This window comes from Esox lucius, chromosome 13 (genome assembly GCF_011004845.1).
Source record: "Esox lucius isolate fEsoLuc1 chromosome 13, fEsoLuc1.pri, whole genome shotgun sequence".
NCBI classification, from domain to species: domain Eukaryota; kingdom Metazoa; phylum Chordata; class Actinopteri; order Esociformes; family Esocidae; genus Esox; species Esox lucius.
Genome location: NC_047581.1, coordinates 16,669,892 through 16,689,738, shown reverse-complemented (window position 1 = coordinate 16,689,738; position 19,847 = coordinate 16,669,892). Strand labels below are relative to the sequence as shown.

The window sequence follows — 19,847 nt, the reverse complement described above, 5'->3', positions numbered from 1 at the left end:
AGATCTGCCTGTGCTATAAACGCTGCTCTGGCTTCTCCCAGAGGAATCTCCAGGTGTGTTTGCACCTGAAGTGGAGGAACAGCCGTGAGGAATGTGCAAGGGCAGCAGCTGTCCGTGTTCAATCGTGTCAACCTTTTTAAGTAGTGAAATCCACTCACAAATGTGTAGTCCTGGCCACACATTCTGATAGCGGTGGTTTTGTGATATGTTGAGCAGTTCCAGTGAAGTGTGAATATGGGACTGTTGCTGCAATTACACACCATACGTTGTGATGAACAGCAGGACTCATAAGTCATTATTACAGAATTAGATTTAAAAAAATTCTCACGTTTTAGTTCCCTTGATTTTGTTTGGTTCGGTTTAGGATGTGCTGTATCCTGATTGTGATCTTCCTCATTATCTAACAATATTTATTCTCTGCTTCCCCAATGAGTCACTGCGTTATCACTTGGTTGTTTTTCAGGACTCTTTTCAAAACCCAACCATCTTAGTTTTGGTAGCTTTGTTAATTTGAGTGACAATATTTTAGCTGGTTATTACAGGAATTTACCAATACTGTGTATTCTTGAGCTAAGTTGCTAAAGCTCTTATATTAGATTATGTGGTTAAAACCAATTAACAATTCCATTGTTTATTATATCAAGTGCTCTAACATTTCTTGGGAAACTCTGTACTCTGTTAATTGAAGTTAACAATTGCAATATGTGCAGTGTTAAATTGACATGCATGAGTGTCTTGATTGTGTTTCGTTCCATTGGCTGCCCTGTTCTGCTCTGTAATAGGTCTATCTGGTGCTAGCCTGGAGTTGTGCTTGTTTCACGGTTAGGCAGCAGAAAACTACACTCTACAGAGCAATTCAGTACCACATTATTACTAACGAGTATGCAAATGAGTACTGCTGTTTGTATGAAGCTTCTCGCTTAAGCTGCACAGCTTTATTTGGCAACCATGAAATGAGCTACACTAAACTTTACGTTTTTTTCTTTGTCAGTTATAGATGTTTTTTTGGGGAGTTTCATGCATTCATTTTACTAACTATTTTATACTTCCAGAGTGGAGAAGCTATCAAATTGTATGTTTGCTTTCAAAGGCCCCTTTTAGGGTGTGTTCTGTATGCAAAACACAACCTACACTTTTGACTTTAACTTTGTATGTCTGCTCTGCCTGTGTCTCCCTCTCAATGCCAATAGAAGCCCCAGACTTGAAGCAGGAGGAGCGTCTGCAGGAGCTGGAGAGTTGTTCGGGTGTGGGCAGCACCTCAGATGACACAGAGGTCAGAGAGGTCAGCTCTCGGCCCAGCACACCAGGGCTCAGTGTCGTTTCAGGTACTATTCACCTCTTTCATGCATTGAGTTGTACGGTTATAGCAAACACATCAGCTTTCTTTGTTAAACACAGTGGAAAACAAAAGATAGGAACCACATTTCCAAATTATCCTCTTGGACCACCAGCCGTGGAAGCAGGTAGACAAGAGAAGTTCCCCAAAATGTGCATTATTTCGATGTTTCTAAAGCAAAAAATGCATCACTGGTAATGTGGTGTGAACACATGTAGGAGCACACAAATGAATGAGCATTTTTGTGTTTAATGGTAGGAGAGAGTGGTGTAATGGTACACTTTTATAGCGAACTGTAGTACGTAACAGCACACTTTGGTCTGCACTGTGAACCCTAATACATGAACGTAGAAATATTACAAGAGCCACAAGTGTTTGTATAAATCTGGATATTGTATTTGTGTGCTGCTTTATGAACTCCGCTTAAGCCTCTATTTAAGCAAAATGTTTCCATCAACATGGTGATTAGATTTTGATGCTGTATGGGATTTGTATGATATGAATATGTGAATTTCACATTGGTGCTTACATTTTTTTTTTGCTTGCTTTTAGAAAAGAGTGTATATTAATCCTCTCCACATATCGTCTTTAATGTTTTCTTAATGTAGGCTAGATAATGTTCCTTGTTCAGGCAACAACACAAGTTGTCCAGGTAATGGGAGGGATGGGGCCAATTTCGACATTGTAAAACGGAGAACCTGAACAGCCATTTTGCAGGTACTAGTGTAAGGGCCTTCAACCATATCAGGAGTTGTCTGTGAGTTGGAGAGCAGTCAAATAGGTCTAAATAGCCGGGACAATTAGGTTGCCCTCTGTACTTGTAGCTGAGGTATGTTCAGGTGTACAGACTTGACATGCTTGATGTAGAATCAGGATTAAGGGGACTGGGCCAATGGCCAGAACTGAGCTCCATTAGGAACATATACACTCACCTAAAGGATTATTAGGAACACCTGTTAAATTTCTCATTAATGCAATTATCTAATCAACCAATCACATGGCAGTTGCTTCAATGCATTTAGGGGTGTGGTCCTGGTCAAGACAATCTCCTGAACTCCAAACTGGAAGAAAGGTGATTTAAGCAATTTTGAGCGTGGCATAGTTGTTGGTGCCAGACGGGCCTGTCTGAGTATTTCACAATCTGCTCAGTTACTGGGATTTTCACGCACAACCATTTCTAGGGTTTACAAAGAATGGTGTGAACAGGGAAAAACATCCAGTATGCGGCAGTCCTGTGGGGGTGAAAATGCCTTGTTGATGCTAGAGGTCAGAGGAGAATGGGCCAACTGATTCAAGCTGATAGAAGAACAACTTTGACTGAAATAACCACTCGCTACAACCAAGGTATGCAGCAAAGTATTTGTGAAGCCACAACACGCACAACCTTGAGGCGGATGGGCTACAACAGCAGAAGACCCCACCGGGTACCACTCATCTCCACTACAAATAGGAAAAAGAGGCTACAATTTGCATGGGCTCACCAAAATTGGACAGTTGAAGACTGGAAGAATGTTGCCTGGTCTGATGAGTCTCGATTTCTGTTGAGACATTCAGATGGTAGAGTCAGAAGTTGATGTAAACAGAATGAGAACATGGATCCATCATGCCTTGTTACCACTGTGCAGGCTGGTAGTGGTGTAATGGTGTGGGGGATGTTTTCTTGGCACACTTTAGTCCCCTTAGTGCCAATTGGGCATTGTTTAAATGCCACGGCCTACCTGAGCATTTTTTCTGTCCATGTCCATCCCTATATGACCACCATGTACCCATCCTCTGATGGCTACTTCCAGCAGGATAATGCACAATGTCACAAAGCTTGAATCATTTCTAATTGGTTTCTTGAACATGACAATGAGTTCACTGTACTGAAATGGCCCCCACAGTCACCAGATCTCAACCCAATAGAGCATCTTTGGGATGTGGTGGAACGGGAGCTTCGTGCCCTGGATGTGCATCCCACAAATCTCCATCAACTGCAAGATGCTATCCTATCAGTATGGGCCAACATTTCTAAAGAATGCTTTCAGCACCTTGTTGAATCAACGCCACGTAGAATTAAGGCAGTTCTGAAGGCGAAAGGGGGTCAAACACAGTATTAGTATGGTGTTCCTAATAATCCTTTAGGTGAGTGTATACCTGAGGTGCTGGGCCAATAAATGGACTGTCCTATCACTCTTTACTGCTATCTGTGTCAACTTGTGCTAATTTAATAAAAAGGTGTTTTTGAAACATGTAACTCTTACTAGGCTACAGACGTCAAAGTACAGCTTGTCTAAAACTTTGCAGTAACCTATATATGATTTCAGTGTGAAGGCATTTGCTAAGTTTGTGCAATATTTTGTCCCGTATCAAGTAGTTTGTTTGCAGGCACCGACCTTGATGAAACTCTTAATAACCCTGCTGTTGTATATGTTGGACTCGCTAGCTGAAAACGGGCGTCTTCACTAGCAGTTTCAGTGTGATCCCCAACTTTGAAAAACCACCACGTATTTGAACAAAACAATTATCTTGTGCAAAAGTACATGTTACATCGGTCCACTTTCTAGGTGGCCAATATGGTTGCCTTTTCTGTGTGTTGTTGCCTGCAATTACTACAACTCCAAAAATAATTTGAAATTGCTCAGACTGTAGTTATTTTCTATGAATAACAAGTCCGCAATTACGTACCACATTTTCGATGGATCTCCCGCATGAAAAACAGATTAGACAGACTACACATGCCCATCTGTTTGCGTGATCAATGTCTCGTTCACTATTTAAAACCAGAATTTAAATATGGCAAATGTCTTCAACCTGTTGCTATGCTGGATAAAATAAATTTGAGAAGAGATTTATTTTTTCCTGTCCTCCAGCAACATCAGAAGACATCCCGAACAAGACTGAGGACTTGCGGTCGGAATGCAGTTCAGACTTTGGAGGGAAGGACTCTGTGACCAGTCCAGACGGGGAGGAGTCTGCTCATGGTAGGGGATAAGTGTCAAACCTCCAGCCCCCCCCGCCAAGCTGGGCCATCACTTCCTAGTCAGTTGCAATACCTATCAATCCCTGTGCCGCCAAATCCCTCCACTACGCTAGAAATCTGCAGACATTTGTTGAAATTAATTTGATATGTTTTCAGATACAAAGTTTATATTAACGCATACACTGGGTTAATACATTTTTAATTCTCAGTTTCCCCTCTTGTTGTTTTAGGACCGCACCACAGTTTGACATCTCCACCTTCTCAGACAGATTCCTTACTGGCCATGTTCGATCCCCTATCCTCCGGTGAAGGTAATTTCTGCTCCCTCAAAGCTCTGAGGTCTTTGCTATGTTGTGTCCAGTCAGACCTGTAAATGGGCATCATTAATTTGTGTCTAATGGTGTGGGCTTACAGAACAGCCTGAGCTCCGAAAAATTTAATGAAAGTCACACCCCGATTACTGGACAAATAATATGTGCAAAATAAATGTTTTCTACGTGACAATATCCTTTCAGTTAGCTTATATTCCATCCTGGTTCGCTCTTTGTTCTCTGCACTTGGTTCTGTCAATGGTTCTGTCTTGCTCAGTGTTGCTGGGAGTGGAGATGATGGCTGGAGAGAGTGCACTATGCCAGTGTTTTGGCTGTGTGTGTGTGTGGCAAGGTGAGAGGATGACGGGTTGAGAGACCTCACCCCAGGCACTTTGGCACTGTCCCCTTGTCCCACTGTGCTCATGGCACCAGGCTTGCCATTGAAAGCTTTTCAGCAGAGAGAATCTACCCTTGGAACAGGTGGCCTACCTACACCTAGGGCTTGTCTCCTACCAACTGCTTTATCACTTTCCCCCACTTCATTTTTTTTTTCTGCTTTTCTGTTTCTGGACATTGAATAATTGAGTGGGACAGTGTTTCTGAGGAATGAAGAGATCATTATTGTTCGGATACACCCCTATGTATTACATTGTATGACTAAAATAAGCATTTTATTTCTACCACAGGTTCCTCCACTGGTACTATTGTGAGGCCTAAAGTGCACTACGCCAGGCCCCTTCACCCCCCCCCTGATCCTCCCATCCCAGAGGCCTGTGCCCTGGTCCAAGAACCCCGCCACTCCCTGTTCATGTCTCATTGCTTGGCCCAAGTTGAGCTGGAACACACCAAACAGCGCCACTCCTACCCGGACAGGCTGGTACGTAGTCGCAGTTCTGACATTGTGTGCCCGGGCCGCCGGCCCACAAGTGACCCGGGCCTCAACCGTAGGGCTGCAGCTGAGGAGCGGGACCCTGCCGGGGCCTTCTCCATGGGGCCATCCTCGTCCCCCAGCAAGGACTCCCTGAAAGGAGAGGTGAGAGCTGCTGGTCAGCACTCCCTGTGTTCCATCCGTAATGCTGCTTTTTTGCTCTATTGGAATAATATCACTTAGTCTTTAGACAGGAAACCCAATTTTTTTAACCGATAACATCAGATCTGTTTTAGAGCTGATATGACTGGTCAAAAGCCAATTGTGAAATAAGATCTGAATTAGGTTCCATATGAAAATGTGAAGTGCACATTTCTTTCCTGTCCTGCCATACATTGTCTATCAGGATTTGAAAATGTATTTGAATATATTTTCCAAAGGTTGAGGAGAGAAACTACAGTGATGAGGAAAAGTCTGATCGCAACCGACCATGGTGGAAGAAACGCTTTCAGTCAGCCATTCCCAAAGGTACGGAATCACAAGTAACCCTTTCCTCTTTTTCACTGTTGCTTTTTGCCATGCCCTCTTTTCTATGTTGTAATAATTTGTTTTTAGTTTTGTTGAAATATGTAAATGTGTTAGAAAATTGCATGGTTTTATACAATATATTGCAGATGTTGTTGCTGTATTTTCTACCTGTAGATTCATTTGTAAAGTGAGTGACGATGATGCATTGTCCCTCCCCTCCACCGTTGGATGTTCTGCTTTAAAAAATGGTTTCCTGTTGTTGAAAGTTACACGAGACAAATGGACGAGTCTTTTTTCACTTCTCAGTTGCACTAGATTTATTTTTAGATTCTAAAACAAATCAGTCATGTGATAGGCTTGAATCGGTGTAGATTGTGCAGTGGTACCTCTCTCAGCAGGCCTGACATCCCCGGGCTAATGGTCATTAGATAGACCCCTCTGTCATAACCGCTGATAGATTACACATCTCTTGGTTCAGTTAAACTCCAAAACCATCTCTCATTGATGTGTCAGGGAAAAAATGAGCTTTGCCTACAAGAGATGACTGCTTATTACTCTTTCAAATAATTCTGTCCCTTTAGTAAACATTAATGCTGTGTTAATAAAGCCAGATATGCACGGAGAAGGGTGAACCAGTTTTTCCTACGGCTGCTGTCCTGTGAATGCCACAGTGATATTTAGCCTGGTCCTTGCGCTGATTGGTAGCCAGGGAGGCAGACAGGCTGAGTGTGTGAAAAGCCAACCCTGTCTGTTGTGTTTTTCACACAGTGCTGTATTGGACCGCTGAGAGTGAAGTCCCAGGTAACTCTTCCCAACACTGTAGCTGTCATCATTGAGCTAGCTGCGCTGACGGCTGGGTGCTGTAGGCCATGACGCTTGTAGACGTGGCCTTTGTGATAGAGTTGTGATGTGACATGGTGTCGCCTGAGTTGATGTTCTGGCTCCTCATTCATGCATTTGTTTTGTTTGTCCCATTTTTCTTTTTGCTCTGTAATGCAATATTTTTGCGACAAAATATTGTGAGAAAATGTTAGTGGATTGCGCAGAATGGCAACACATTTAGTCTTTACATTACTTTATCCCCCTGAAATGACCTTAAGTCTTATAAGATGTCTATTATATGGGCATAGAAACCCTGTTCCATCATGTGTTTGTAGGATAAGGCTCATCTGCTTATTTGCAACAACCAAAATACACACTTACTCTAGTGATGGGGTAAGTGTACCTATTAAGCCCAACACAATCTAACATTTTAGATTTTTAATTTTTATATAATAATTCTGACAGTGGAGATCAAGTGAGAGGGTAATTGTACCTTTTAGGTTTAATAACTTTAGTTCCATAAAATATTTTAGATATTTCTTTTTATATGTGAAAAGATTAGACTGAGCTTACTTGGTACTAAGTGTACCCTTTAAGCCCATGGATATTCCAATTAAGCCCACCTCAATATTTAGTGTTATGAGTTTAAAAAGATTATTTGATGACATTCAAATGCTAACATTTGAAATACCGGAGTTATTGCAACAGATGATAAAAAAATTCCCAGGAAATGCACAGATACGTATTTGATATTTGATACGTATTTGATTTGTGGACACATTCTGAACTGGTAATTCTGGTCATTGATATTTGCACTGATCATGACATTTTATGGGTCATCAGTACCTGTTACAAATATTATACACTTTAATTAGGCCTTGTTAGTCTTGTTTCATTGAGTTCTTATTAGTTCTTGTTCTATTTGGTATTCATGTAGCACGTATTAAAGGCTTAGCTAACAGGCACTAGGCTAGAAACAAATTCCACAAGCAAAAGTTGCCCACCATATTGGTGGTGTTTTGTAATGATGAGATTAGTCTTAATTTATTATCAACGTGATCAGTTATAGCACCCCTAACACAATTTTTTATTTTAAGCATCATATCTAAAAAGTGTTGGAATATATTGTTCGTATAGTGGTTACTTTAGTAAGAATGTACTTGGTTGAAAATCAAGGGAGAAAGAGAAGCTTTATTAAAAGCACTGCAGCGGAGTTGTTTGATGTTACATGTTCAATCGATCTCACTGTAAAGATGGTTGCTAGCGGTTATATACATTGAAGGGCGTCTACCTAGCACAGATTGCGTCTCGATCCCCCCATGCCGGATGGTCAGCGTAAACATTTCACATTCCTTTCACATTTAACGTTGAATGAAGCATATATACATATGATTCTACAAAAGGAAAAAATAAATGTCCTTACAATATCACGTAGGCCTAACTGTGAACGTTACTGTAGTTTGTTTGAATGCACAAAAAACACGCCTATGCCGTTTGTTTCAATACAATGTAACCAAATATGGTTTACATTCTTTATTTTAAAATTTCCAGATTGTCAATGTGTAACAATTAAAATTTCCTTTCACAGTAAAATCTGACCAAATGTTACGTAGCATATTGTTCCAGTGCACTAAGCTATGTCGCTTCTTTCTTAGTTGTAACATGTTATGTGAGGGCTAGCTCATAAAACCCAGTTGTTGAAAAATTACATGAAACAGTCAAGTAAAATGGTTATATATGAATAAAAACATGAATCCCTTCCTTAAATATTAAATATGTGTCCAGAAAATATAACGTAAATGTGATTATCCGGTGATTATCTTTTTCTGCATCTTGACCAGCAATAAATAGTAGCACTGGGACATCATAACTTCATCATTGTAAATCTGATACGCTTAAAATAGTTTGTGTAACAAGGCGATGTTGGTAAAGACATTGTTTATTTTATTTTATTTGAATCCAAAAATGGAAGTGGGCTTAAACGATGTTTGAGCTTAATAGGTATGCTTACGATATGCTTATTTATTGTTTGCGATCTGGCAGTCATTATTTCAGCCATGTTAATTTCATTTACCACTAGCATTTCTTTGCTATGAACATGCACTAAAAATACAGATGACTTTTCTTAATTTTATTGAATGATAATGCAGTATGCATCTCACTTCTACATTGTTTCTCAATGGGAAAACCTTATAACAAAATATTCCTACAGTTATGAGGTGAGCCATAAGTCTCTGGTCGAGAGAAAACCAGAGCATAGCTGCACTTCTCCAAGCCCACTCATTATTCCCTTTCCACAGCTCCAATAGCAGCCTTCCGGAAAAGGGACAAGCAGGAGAAAGACGATATAGGCCATGAACGCGTCCCACAAGGTTTGTACTGATTTATTGTCATTGCGCTCAGATATTGCTGAATCTGGGGAAAGAAATTGGGAATGTTTCTTGTGTTTATTCCCAATGTGTCCTGCGTATAATGTATCCTATTTCTGTGTAATGTGATCCGTATTTGTTTGTCAGACGACCCGCTGCCCAGGAACTCCCATGCTCAGGCTGCAGAAGACATCCTGGACAAGTATAGGAACATCAAGAGAACCAGTCCCAATGAAGGAGCTACCACTGCAGCCTACGATGCCAGTGGTGGTCAGTTTCACTCAAGTACACACACCACACACACACACACACACACACACAAGTTAAATAAATGTTAAGTGTGTTAATGTTGTGCACAGAGCCGTGTGGAGAGGAGAGTGTGCATGACTCCCTCCGAGACGAAGCTATGCAAAACATCTCCACAGATGACCTGCCTGACTCAGCCAGCCAGACAGCCCAGCAACACGACTCCAAGTTCTCATTCAGGTCTGTCAACCTTCACCAGCTGACACATTTCAAATGTGATGATTATCCAAATAGTTATGTTACGATGTTTGTATTAAGAAGGTTTCATCCGATGATGTATTAGCCAGAAGTGCTTCAGAAACATGCAGAAGGACAGAAGTCAGAGTTTAGAAACTCAAACCAAATTTACATTTGACTATATTTTACTCATTATATTTTTCAGTGACGCAAAGAAGAAGTTGAGACTGGCTTTGTGTTCAGCAGACTCTGTGGCTTTCCCCCTCATGGCTCCTGCTACAACACGCAATGGTCTGCCAGACCACACAGACTCTGAAGGTACTATACATACTGCAGATGAGCTACTGGAAAACCCTAACTGTTTTTCCCTAACTGTTTTTCCCTAACTGTTTTTCCCCAGGGCCAATTTTTCACATTTGAAATAATATTGTTTTTTGAGTTAGCTGTCTTGTATTAGACCTTTCACTGTTTATTTTGATAAAGATCCATAAGCTTTTCCACATCTGCGGATCTTGATTTGTTCATGATCTGCATATATTCTCAAAATGCTGCTCATCTCCCATAGCTGCCCCTTCTTATGCAGTCAAATGTAATTTTTTTGCAACTCTGTACAATGTGAGTGCTTAACTCGCATTGTGCAGCAGACTCAGTCGATGTTGAGATGTGTATTCCGAAGCACAGCCGATGCCATTCCGGTTTTTATATTACACTGTTCACTCAAACAGGAAGTCTAGACTGGAATACTTCTGCGTTGGAAGGAACGCACTCATCCGGCCTTCTACCTTGATTTTAGCTAGACTGCGGCAATGCAACAATTTTCTTCTGCCCAAACCCAGATTGTGAGCAATTAAACTGCCCTACACGATACCCCTGAACTGATCTGTGCCTCCTGGCGCCAGAGGTTCTGTGCCCTTCCTCCCAAAACTCTTCTTACTACTGTCTAGCCAGAAGCCAAGGATCATAGAAAATACATGCATATGCTTAAGCAGGTTTTTTCAGGTTATATAGTTGTCACAATAATAGGAGCATACCCCAGCCCCCCACCCCAGGATATCTGTTGCCACAAATGTTTAGATGTCTGTTTTGCTTTGTGTAACCTGTCTGTTTTTCCAGTGCCATCCAAATGCACAATTTTTGTATTTTTTAAATATATGTTTGACTGATTCACTTGTTAACTTGCTAGGTAGCATGCTAAATCTCGTTTGCTGTCCGGGAAAATAATGTAATTAATTTTAAAATGGAAAGAGGCATTCCGCTGAGACTCTTTCTACGCATGTTATTTTTCTTTTAATCACCTGATGATGGGTTAATACACCTGTGCAGTCAAGCTCCTTTCGTTGTTATCAGAGGTGTAAAAAGTACAAAGTAAAAGTACTCAACTGGGTTCGGCTATGTTCACCACTTTTGGGAAGTATCTAATTAAGATCTAGATAACCAGGTAAAGGGAGTGATCAATTACTAACTAGTGATCAATTAAATAAAAAGGAAGAGTGTAAATTACCAATTAAGGACACTGATGAGTTATGAACTCTGTTTACATGGTCATTTAACCCTTCTTTAGGAACTTCCCAAAACTGGTGAACACAGCCGAGTACTTCTACTTTGTACTTTTTACACCCCTGGTTGTTATCCAACTATATAAAATATGCTTGAAACCATGGCAATAGGTGCTTGACACAATGTGGTTTTGAGTGAAGCTATGCAGTTTTTCCTTTGGCAGTTAGAAGCTGCGCAACAACAAAGCTCATGGTTGTATCAGGTGAATTGAAAATACTTGTTGACATGCGGCTCTTATCTGTCAAGTGTTGTGGTTTTTAATCGAGCCTGGTCTTGGTATGAGAATAAAGGATGAGTGGAAAGATTCGGTCATCTATAGCCGTTGTTGTGTTGGTGTATCTTAGAATTGGCAGGATGTTGTTTTTGTTTTAAAGTGTTCCCGCACCCTCGTTGGCTACGTGCCAAAGTGTCTGGTAAGAAAGTTTGCCCGTAACTATTTACCTGCATTTGGAGGTGGCTGGTGTTCATTTTATTCTCTATAATAATAATGCAGATTTTGGAGGCTCTAGGTTTGGAACCGCTTCCTTAATCTGCTGCCCACACGGTAATATTACAGGCTGTATTATATCTGGATGCATTCCTGTAAGTGAGCCAGCCCACTACACGTTTACCAGCAGGACAGGGCCACACACAATGGACAGTGACATCCTTTGAAATGGCTAAAACTGAAATCCATAAGACTCTATCTCGGTAGTCATCAGTCACATCCACATGTCAGGACGCTGTAAGGCTGGCTGATCCGATTACCACAGTAGCCCTTCTTCCAGTGAGGGGCCAGAATGACTGACCTGCCGCCGCCTCTCTCCTGTTGTCTACCCAGACAATGAGATCGTGTGCTTCCTGAAGGTCCAGCTGGCAGAGGCCATCAACCTGCAGGATAAGAACCAGATGGCCCAGATCCATGAGACTACACGCTGCGTCAGCCGATTTGACGCACGCACCTGCAGGAAGCTGCTGGCAGCCATCGCCGATGATTACAGGTAACGGTGGAAAGGGACAAGCTCTTGCTTTAGACAGAGTGCTCAATCAATCGGTTGCTATTTCTATATACTGCAAGTACATGCTGTATATCTGAAGTAGCTTTAACTGTTTTGTTTGAAATACATAGGTCAGTTGGAAACAAAACCGTTACATTTACACTTAGTGGCCTGTTTTTATAATGTACAACCATCTAGTACTGGACCATTACACCAGGTAGGATGTGTCTATGGACTCCTGCCTTCTATCCTCACTACCATCAGCATGATGCGACAGGAACAAGGAGTTGTGCCCACTGGAGGCCCTTGTTTTTATTTGATTTTAAAGGAACCTAGTTTGGTGGTCTACTGCCGTAGCTCATGCAGGAAAAGGACAGGCAAGGTTTGTGTTAGGAGTTGCTGCACCGTTATCCACCTGTTAGCTAACACTAGTTTTGCCATTGTCCTTGGACCTGTTTCATCATTGAGGAGTTTTTGCACACAGCAATGCTGCTGACTAGAGTTTTTTGGTTGTTGTTGCAATTCTTGGTAGACCCTAAAAATTGTACACTGGCAGTTATAACCACACTCAAAATTGCTTAAGGGCTCGAATTGTACAATTCCAATGTTAATGTCTCGGTTGGAACTTTGATCAAATCTGCTGTCAGGAGGTGCATTACCACTAAAGAGGAATATTAGGTCTGACATGCTAAAAAACAAAATATTCTGAATGCATTGACACAAATAACTGAATGCATTGACACCTGGCCTGGCGTTCCAATTTTGGGATTGCAGGGCTGTACTTAATCAACTGGTCAGGTGTGTAGGTAGCCTATGTCTTGTCACTTATTGTTGTGACTTTCTTATTTAGGTGGAATTACCTCAGTTCCACATTTTCTGTACTTTTCGTAAGTATAATAATCCACTGGGTTTGTGCGTGTCTGTCCTCCCCCCGGTAGAAAGCGGGCCCCCTACATAGCTTATCTTACACGATGTCGGCAGGGCCTGCAGACATCTCAGGCCCACCTGGAGCGTCTCCTGCAGAGGGTGCTGAGGGACAAGGAGGTGGCTAACCGCTACTTCACCACTGTCTGTGTTCGCCTCCTACTGGAACATATGGAGGCTAAGATGCTGGATTTCATCAAAGGTCCGTACAATATTATTATTATTTTTAGTTTTTTATTGAAATACCCTCACTGTGAAATTGAGTGAATCTACTGTTGGTGTCTCTGCTAGTTGATTGAAGTTCTCTAAATGGCCATAGCATGGAATTCACCCCCCTCCAGCTTTTCAGGGCTACACAGCATCAGACGACAAGACTGCAGCAGTGGAGGATTTCCTGCGCTACTTGTACGGGGCCATGGCCCATGATGCCACCTGGCAGTACGCCAGCGAGGACCAGCTGCAGGACGCCCAGATGGCCATCGAGCGCAGCGTCATGAACCGTATCTTCAAACTGGCCTTCTACCCTAACCAGGACGGGGATATCCTGAGAGACCAGTAAGTACCGGTAACCATAGCCACCTCAACTCAGTCACTTGATTTGGCTTCTACCACCCATACCCCGTGCTATGAAAACCCACATTCCTCTCCCCCTCATCTCCAATGTTTCTGGGGCGGTAGGGTCTCTTAGATATTTGAGTGACCAATACACTGATATGGTATGTTTTCCTAATAGGCTACTGTATCTGTTGCTTTCTAAATCCAAATGTTCCCCCTCTAGGCTTCTGCAGGACCACATAGCGCGTCTCTCAAAAGTGGTGACAGTGAATCACAAAGCTCTTCAAATCCCAGAGGTAACTGGGAGCCATTAGTCCATTGAAAAGGTTTTGTGTTAGAGTGCTATAGAATTGACAGTGCTGAAAACTGTCCACCTGTCTCCAGGTGTATGCAAGGGAGTCTCCCTGGCCATCTGCCCAGTCAGAGATTCGGACCATCAGCGCCTACAAGACCCCGCGGGATAAAGTGCAGTGTATATTGCGCATGTGTTCCACCATCATGAACCTACTGAGTTTGGCCAACGAGGACTCTGTCCCTGGAGCTGATGACTTTGTTCCTGTGCTGGTCTTTGTGCTGATAAAGGTGAGCAAATGTTATCTAAATAATGGGCCTTGTCAGAATTAGTGCGCTGGTCCTTGCAACACAGAGGGCCTAACTGAATCCTCAGAACACATTTTAACAATCCTTTCTAATCTAGACAGCTGCATCATAACTGCATAGTTGCGTAAAGATCATGCTGTATGATACCCTGTATGGACATCTAAATACAGCATGCATTGTACATGGCCTGACGTGTCGATCTCTCCGTGGTTAATGTAATCCCAACCCCCCACCCCCACCCCTCCTCCCTCCAGGCAAACCCGCCCTGCCTTCTGTCCACTATTCAGTACATCAATAATTTCTACGCCAGCCGGCTGAGTGGGGAGGAGTGCTATTGGTGGATGCAGTTCACCGCGGCAGTGGAATTCATTAAGACCATCGACGATCGCAAGTGAAGCAGAACAGCCACCTGTATGGGCAGACTGTGGGGAAGGAGACTGGAGACCAGGAGACCTCCCAACCAACCGTTTCCTCTCCCTCTGCTCCCCATAGCCCCCAGAACCAGGAGCACTCCCTGTCTGTCTGCTCTCTGTATAGCTGTACATATAGTCAGAGACTAAAAATTACAAAGTATATACAATTAATTATGTGGACAAAATCCAGGTTTTACATGGGAGACAAAGGTCTTGGGAAAATGGCAGATTTAACATTGAACTAGCATTTTACTTCTTAATCTATTTAGTCACGGTGTGCTGATGGGGTCTGTATCATAAGTTGTATATCTTGGATTCGAGCGTTAAATTGATGGATAAAAAGGGACCATGCTTCCTAGAGATTATCTCAGATATACATGTTTTGGAAGGGAAATACCCTGAAGGTGAGATAGAAGGGCTTCCTTGTTTAATTGTGCAATCTTTCTCCTGAAATAATCAGTCTGTTCAGATGCTTTGTATCCTTGGGAATCAACAAAACATCTGATATTGAAAGTATTGGTGACTCAAAGTACATTAAAAGTACGTAATCATGCTTTTGTTTGCTATTTTTAACACTATCACATCCATTATAGGGCAGCTTTTTCATTATTCGGTTAACCCTTTCATAAATAAGTAGCTTTCTGTGGCAAATTGGATATAAGGGCCCACATATTTATATACGAAATAACATGTATTTATTTCCTTCTGTGTAATGCTTAATTTTATTTCTATGAATGAAATCACGTTTCAAACCCATTTAAGAGATTCTAGGCAATATGTTTTGAGATTTTGTTAGGCAGCCTTTTTCTTTGATTGAGACCCTAAGGATTAGATGTTTGCTGCAGTTTAAATACAGGGTCATCACTGATCAGCTCCTGCACAATATCAGTGGTGCTGGTATTTTTGGAAATACTGAAATTAGTGCCTTGAGGAGGGGCGTTTTGTTAGTCTTATTTTCTTCATGTATTTTCTTGAGAATGAGAGTTTTACTCTTGGTTTTCCATAATGGATTGGCATTACTCCCCATTATCACCACTGGGCGCTGCAGTCTGTTTCTCGAAGAAATGTCAAACCTCAGTGCTCAGAGTGACCTCTGGAGGGCCGGCTGTATGTGGAACATCACTGGTTAAGGTTTTCCCACTTCACTCATCTCTTTTCCATTAACGTTATCCCCTTCAATAATCAAGATTCTACCTCAAATTTAGAACCAATGACCCTGAACTGTCTGTTTGAGCATGTACAATACTAAAACATTTACTGGCTAGAAATAGTCATGTATTCAGTGTTCAAGGGGCTTTAGAATCAACACTCCCACTATCAATGCACCCTTGCAGTTATAATGAGGAATAGTATTTAAATAACTTACATTTTATAATATTTTGGGCTGGCCAAAGTAATCATTGGTAGTAAAGCAACAAACAATTACAGTGGTATTTCTGTAACTGAATCCTTTATGATCCTGTTTTATAGGCTTAGAATGTCCATAGTGTCCATGTTTGTAGAAACAGTCATGTTAGGTTACGTTGGTCCCATGATCACCAGCAGCTCCTCCGAAAACACACAAAGAAACATGAGCTCATCCTGTGACGCAGTAGAACGAGTTTCAGGTGTGCAGCCAGTCGTTACAGGTGGGGGATGCATTGCTCTGTCTGTTTTAATAAGGTAGAATCGGTCACTCTTATTTTGTCTTCTAAACCAATGATTTGTTTGTACGGTAAGAACTCTTCTGCAGGAGAGAGATTTCAGATGGATGATCATGTGACCTTATGGAATTAAATTGTTTCTGAGTGAGTTCACCTAACATGCCGTTTTTTCAAAACTTAATTCATGAACTACGACTCCCACCAGGTGGTCTGCATCTTTTGACAGCTTGCTTGCTTTCAAAATTAATGTTTTAATTTTCAAAAAGTACTGGTTGGCCACATTTAGTTAACAGACAAACAGTAACAAACCAGTTTTATTGTCTTGCGACAAAACAGTAACAAACCAGTTTTATTGTCTTGCAACTCATCCGTTCAAGTAGCTTTTGCAGATGTCTTCTTGAATTTCATATTTTGGATTGGGTGTAAGTACATCAATACTTAGAGTATAATTTCTTTCATATTTTGAATCACTGTGTTTTCTTGAGTTTGTGTATATAATCTTGAATCCTATTAAAAAGACCTGAAATATTTATCCAGAAGTGTAACTTAGGTCACATCGCGTGCATGGGGTGTGCTGCATGTATGTTCCAGCCTAGATCAGACTGGTGATTGGATTAGATCACTACCTCTTCACACGATCAAGAAAGGGACTCTTGTGTATGCACACTATACATTTTTTCCTAGATTGCTATTTCTAATTCCTAATTTTCTTCTACTTACAGGCTTGTTTCTAATAACTTTCCACCACAATAACTTACAGGCATTCATGAACTAATTTTCTCTTTACAGCCACAGAATGCATTAACACTTGCCCCTCTGTTTGTGCACTTATTATTGTGACAAATGTGTGTCTTATTTTCTATTTTTAATCTCTGCTTTCACATCACATGAATAGACGGCACAATAAAAAGAGTAAACTCTGAACACTGTTACTGACTATTAAGGGTGTTGTGTGTGAGGATGTGGACTGTTGTGTGAGAGGTTTGTACAGTGAATGAGTTAGGCTTCTGAAAAAAGGTCAAACAAGTGTGACCCTCTGTCTCTTGCACAATGTCATAGGATGGCATCCTTACTGTAGCTACAGTACTACTTGAAAAGCAGTAGATCTGTAATGTAAAAATTTTAAGTACCTCTGGTTTCATTTCCATCTGAGGCCGAAAGGTTTTGTGAAGAGAGGCCAGGTCACTTAAGTCTGAACCTGATGTAGTTTCTTTTTAATTTAAGAGCTTAATTCTCTATATTTTTTTTGTATATGCTTATTGAAGTTTGCTCCAGGTGTTTGACTTGCAAAACTATTTTACTTCCCTGCTGTTCAGTAGTTAAACTAAAAACTAAAACCTTGAATTAAGATGAGTAGATGGGTTGTTTAACCAGGTCTGTTACGCTTTGTCCATTGGAAGCAGTCATGATGACATGCATTCATAAGCAATCTGTTTTCACCCCGTTTCTGGTCTTCGGCCCGTTTTTTAGTAATGTGTCTATGGCTTCTGTTTTTAAATACACCTCTTTGAAGCATATGTTACTGCTGTTTAACCTGTTTGTGAGAACAGTTGTACTGCTAGGTCACAAAACTTACTGTATCTATGTGTTTGTGATGTCACTTTGAAAGGTACAGTAGACCAAATGACATCTTGTACACATATCACTGAATCTTTTTGATCCCAAAAATATATACAGCCACTTAGTTTCTAACAAAGGGGAGGGCAACCATTTCGGCTCCTGGGCCACATCCACAGTTTGAAATTAAATGGAGGGACACATGTTTTGTAATTTGTAAATCATTGAGTTAAATGATTTGTGGGTCAGAAAAGGTCAATAATTATAAAATTTTTACAGTAGTTCCATTATAATGTCTAAATAATTTTGATTCAGATATATAAGAAGGGGATTCGGCCCGCGGGCCTTAGTTTGCCCACCCATGTTCGAACCTGAGGGATGCTGTTCATTTACAAAATACCTCCTATTGTGAAGTTAAAAAACATATCCTAACGTGTTATTGCTTGATTTAGTATTGATTGATGCAAAATAGAGAACATGAAAATCAAGTCTTTTAAGCTTTACAATCCTCCCTATGTTCTACTCCCAGTACAGAATATGTAGACCGAGCAGAAAATGTTACCTTTTACTTTTGTTAGCTTGCACAATTATGACATGCCGCGGGGAAGGTGTTCTGTCTTTAAGGTGATTATTGTATTATAACTCTTTAAAACAATAAAACTGTTGTTTTTTTTTCTGTGGCTCCTGTGTTCTGTTACAGTATATTTGTGCATGCAGGTATAATATTTGAATTTGGTTTTACAAAGGGAGGAAAGTCTGTTATTGCTCACTGTCATTGTTACATTTCACATCATGCAGTTGACATGCAAGCTACAGTGTAGATGGTACAGATACTACTGTCGGTGAGGGCATATGAGCAAGATCGTCCAATCTCGGCCACGCCACATAGCTACCGCTCACCAAATATTTAATTACTGCTGACAAGTGTACAGCAGATTTGTAATTGGAGCTTTCCCTGATCTCATAGCTCCACTCACTTCACCCATAGTTTTCTCTACTAATTTATCAAAAAACTGCTCAGTGGGGTGTATTGCATCTCCTGATGATCTCTCCCGATTGTTCATATTAATTCCCATTTTGTCAGTGAAGTTCATTAGTTGGATTAATAAGCCAATGGCTAAATTGGCCCGGTTTAAAGATTGTCTTGTTGTTGATATTAAACCCCACCACATGCCTAGACACAATGTTTTTTTGTTGATAAGTATTTTTATAATCTCTTCCGATCTGATCTGGTTGGACCAATTATTGGAAAAAGATCTGTAGGGCTTCCTGTGGAAACACTGCTATGTAGAAGAAGGGCTTTGTTTCCCCATCCCTGCCTGTAAAATAATCCCAATGTGATCATATTTGCATTACACAGCTCTGTGGCCTTTTCAATGCTTTATTGGCTAGAGCACAATGTTAGGTTTCCTAATCTACTGATCTTTGATGCAGATACTGTATGCTTGCTTTTTCTTTGAACTGTTGAAAAATGTGGACTGGGCTTCTTTGACACAAGTCTTGTTTCATATTGATGTCAGATTGTTGCAAGTGGATATAAACAGCCCTGGGTCCTGGCCCAGATGGCTCTGGAATAACAGATGATAAGTCCAGCGGGGCTTGTGCATGACTACACACACTGGTCTGCACCAAACGCTTCCATTGACTCTGGGGGATCCATGGAATACCATCTCTTCTCACTTGCTCTTACACTATATTACCTTGTAGTTAAATAGAATATGTTACAGGTTTGTAGAAGGGAAACAAATAAGGTAATGTATATTCTTCAGTGATAATATTAATGACAAGGTAAAAATGTAGTCATGGTTTGAGTTTCTTCAATTATTCAGGAGGTAACTGAAAACAGGAGTAGCTCTGAACTCAGTGAACTGTGATTAAGCTTAAGACACTTTGCTTTTCTTTGACAGCTCTGTATCATTAATGTGATTCTGCAATCATGACT

The 19,847-nt window shown here is 41.0% G+C and overlaps 1 protein-coding gene across 10 annotated transcripts in view; it reads left to right on the top strand.

Moving 5' to 3' along the window:
• Window positions 1-18,580, top strand: part of gapvd1 (GTPase activating protein and VPS9 domains 1) — a 53,518-nt gene extending 34,938 nt beyond the window's left edge. For 8 of the 10 annotated variants that reach the window (XM_029124506.2, XM_029124512.2, XM_029124511.2 and 5 more), the window contains 16 exons: window positions 1,191-1,325; window positions 4,189-4,299; window positions 4,529-4,609; window positions 5,296-5,642; window positions 5,918-6,005; window positions 6,774-6,806; window positions 9,128-9,199; window positions 9,344-9,466; window positions 9,556-9,682; window positions 9,885-9,997; window positions 12,057-12,216; window positions 13,152-13,339; window positions 13,479-13,692; window positions 13,916-13,988; window positions 14,077-14,274; window positions 14,547-14,687. In XM_029124506.2, coding sequence (XP_028980339.2) covers window positions 1,191-1,325; window positions 4,189-4,299; window positions 4,529-4,609; window positions 5,296-5,642; window positions 5,918-6,005; window positions 6,774-6,806; window positions 9,128-9,199; window positions 9,344-9,466; window positions 9,556-9,682; window positions 9,885-9,997; window positions 12,057-12,216; window positions 13,152-13,339; window positions 13,479-13,692; window positions 13,916-13,988; window positions 14,077-14,274; window positions 14,547-14,687 — 2,204 coding nt within the window. Of the gene's footprint in view, window positions 1-1,190; window positions 1,326-4,188; window positions 4,300-4,528; window positions 4,610-5,295; window positions 5,643-5,917; window positions 6,006-6,773; window positions 6,807-9,127; window positions 9,200-9,343; window positions 9,467-9,555; window positions 9,683-9,884; window positions 9,998-12,056; window positions 12,217-13,151; window positions 13,340-13,478; window positions 13,693-13,915; window positions 13,989-14,076; window positions 14,275-14,546 lie in introns of all 10 variants that reach the window. The other 2 variants (XM_034296315.1, XM_034296316.1) reach the window with 2 other exon arrangements.
• The last annotated feature ends 1,267 nt before the right edge of the window (window positions 18,581-19,847 follow it).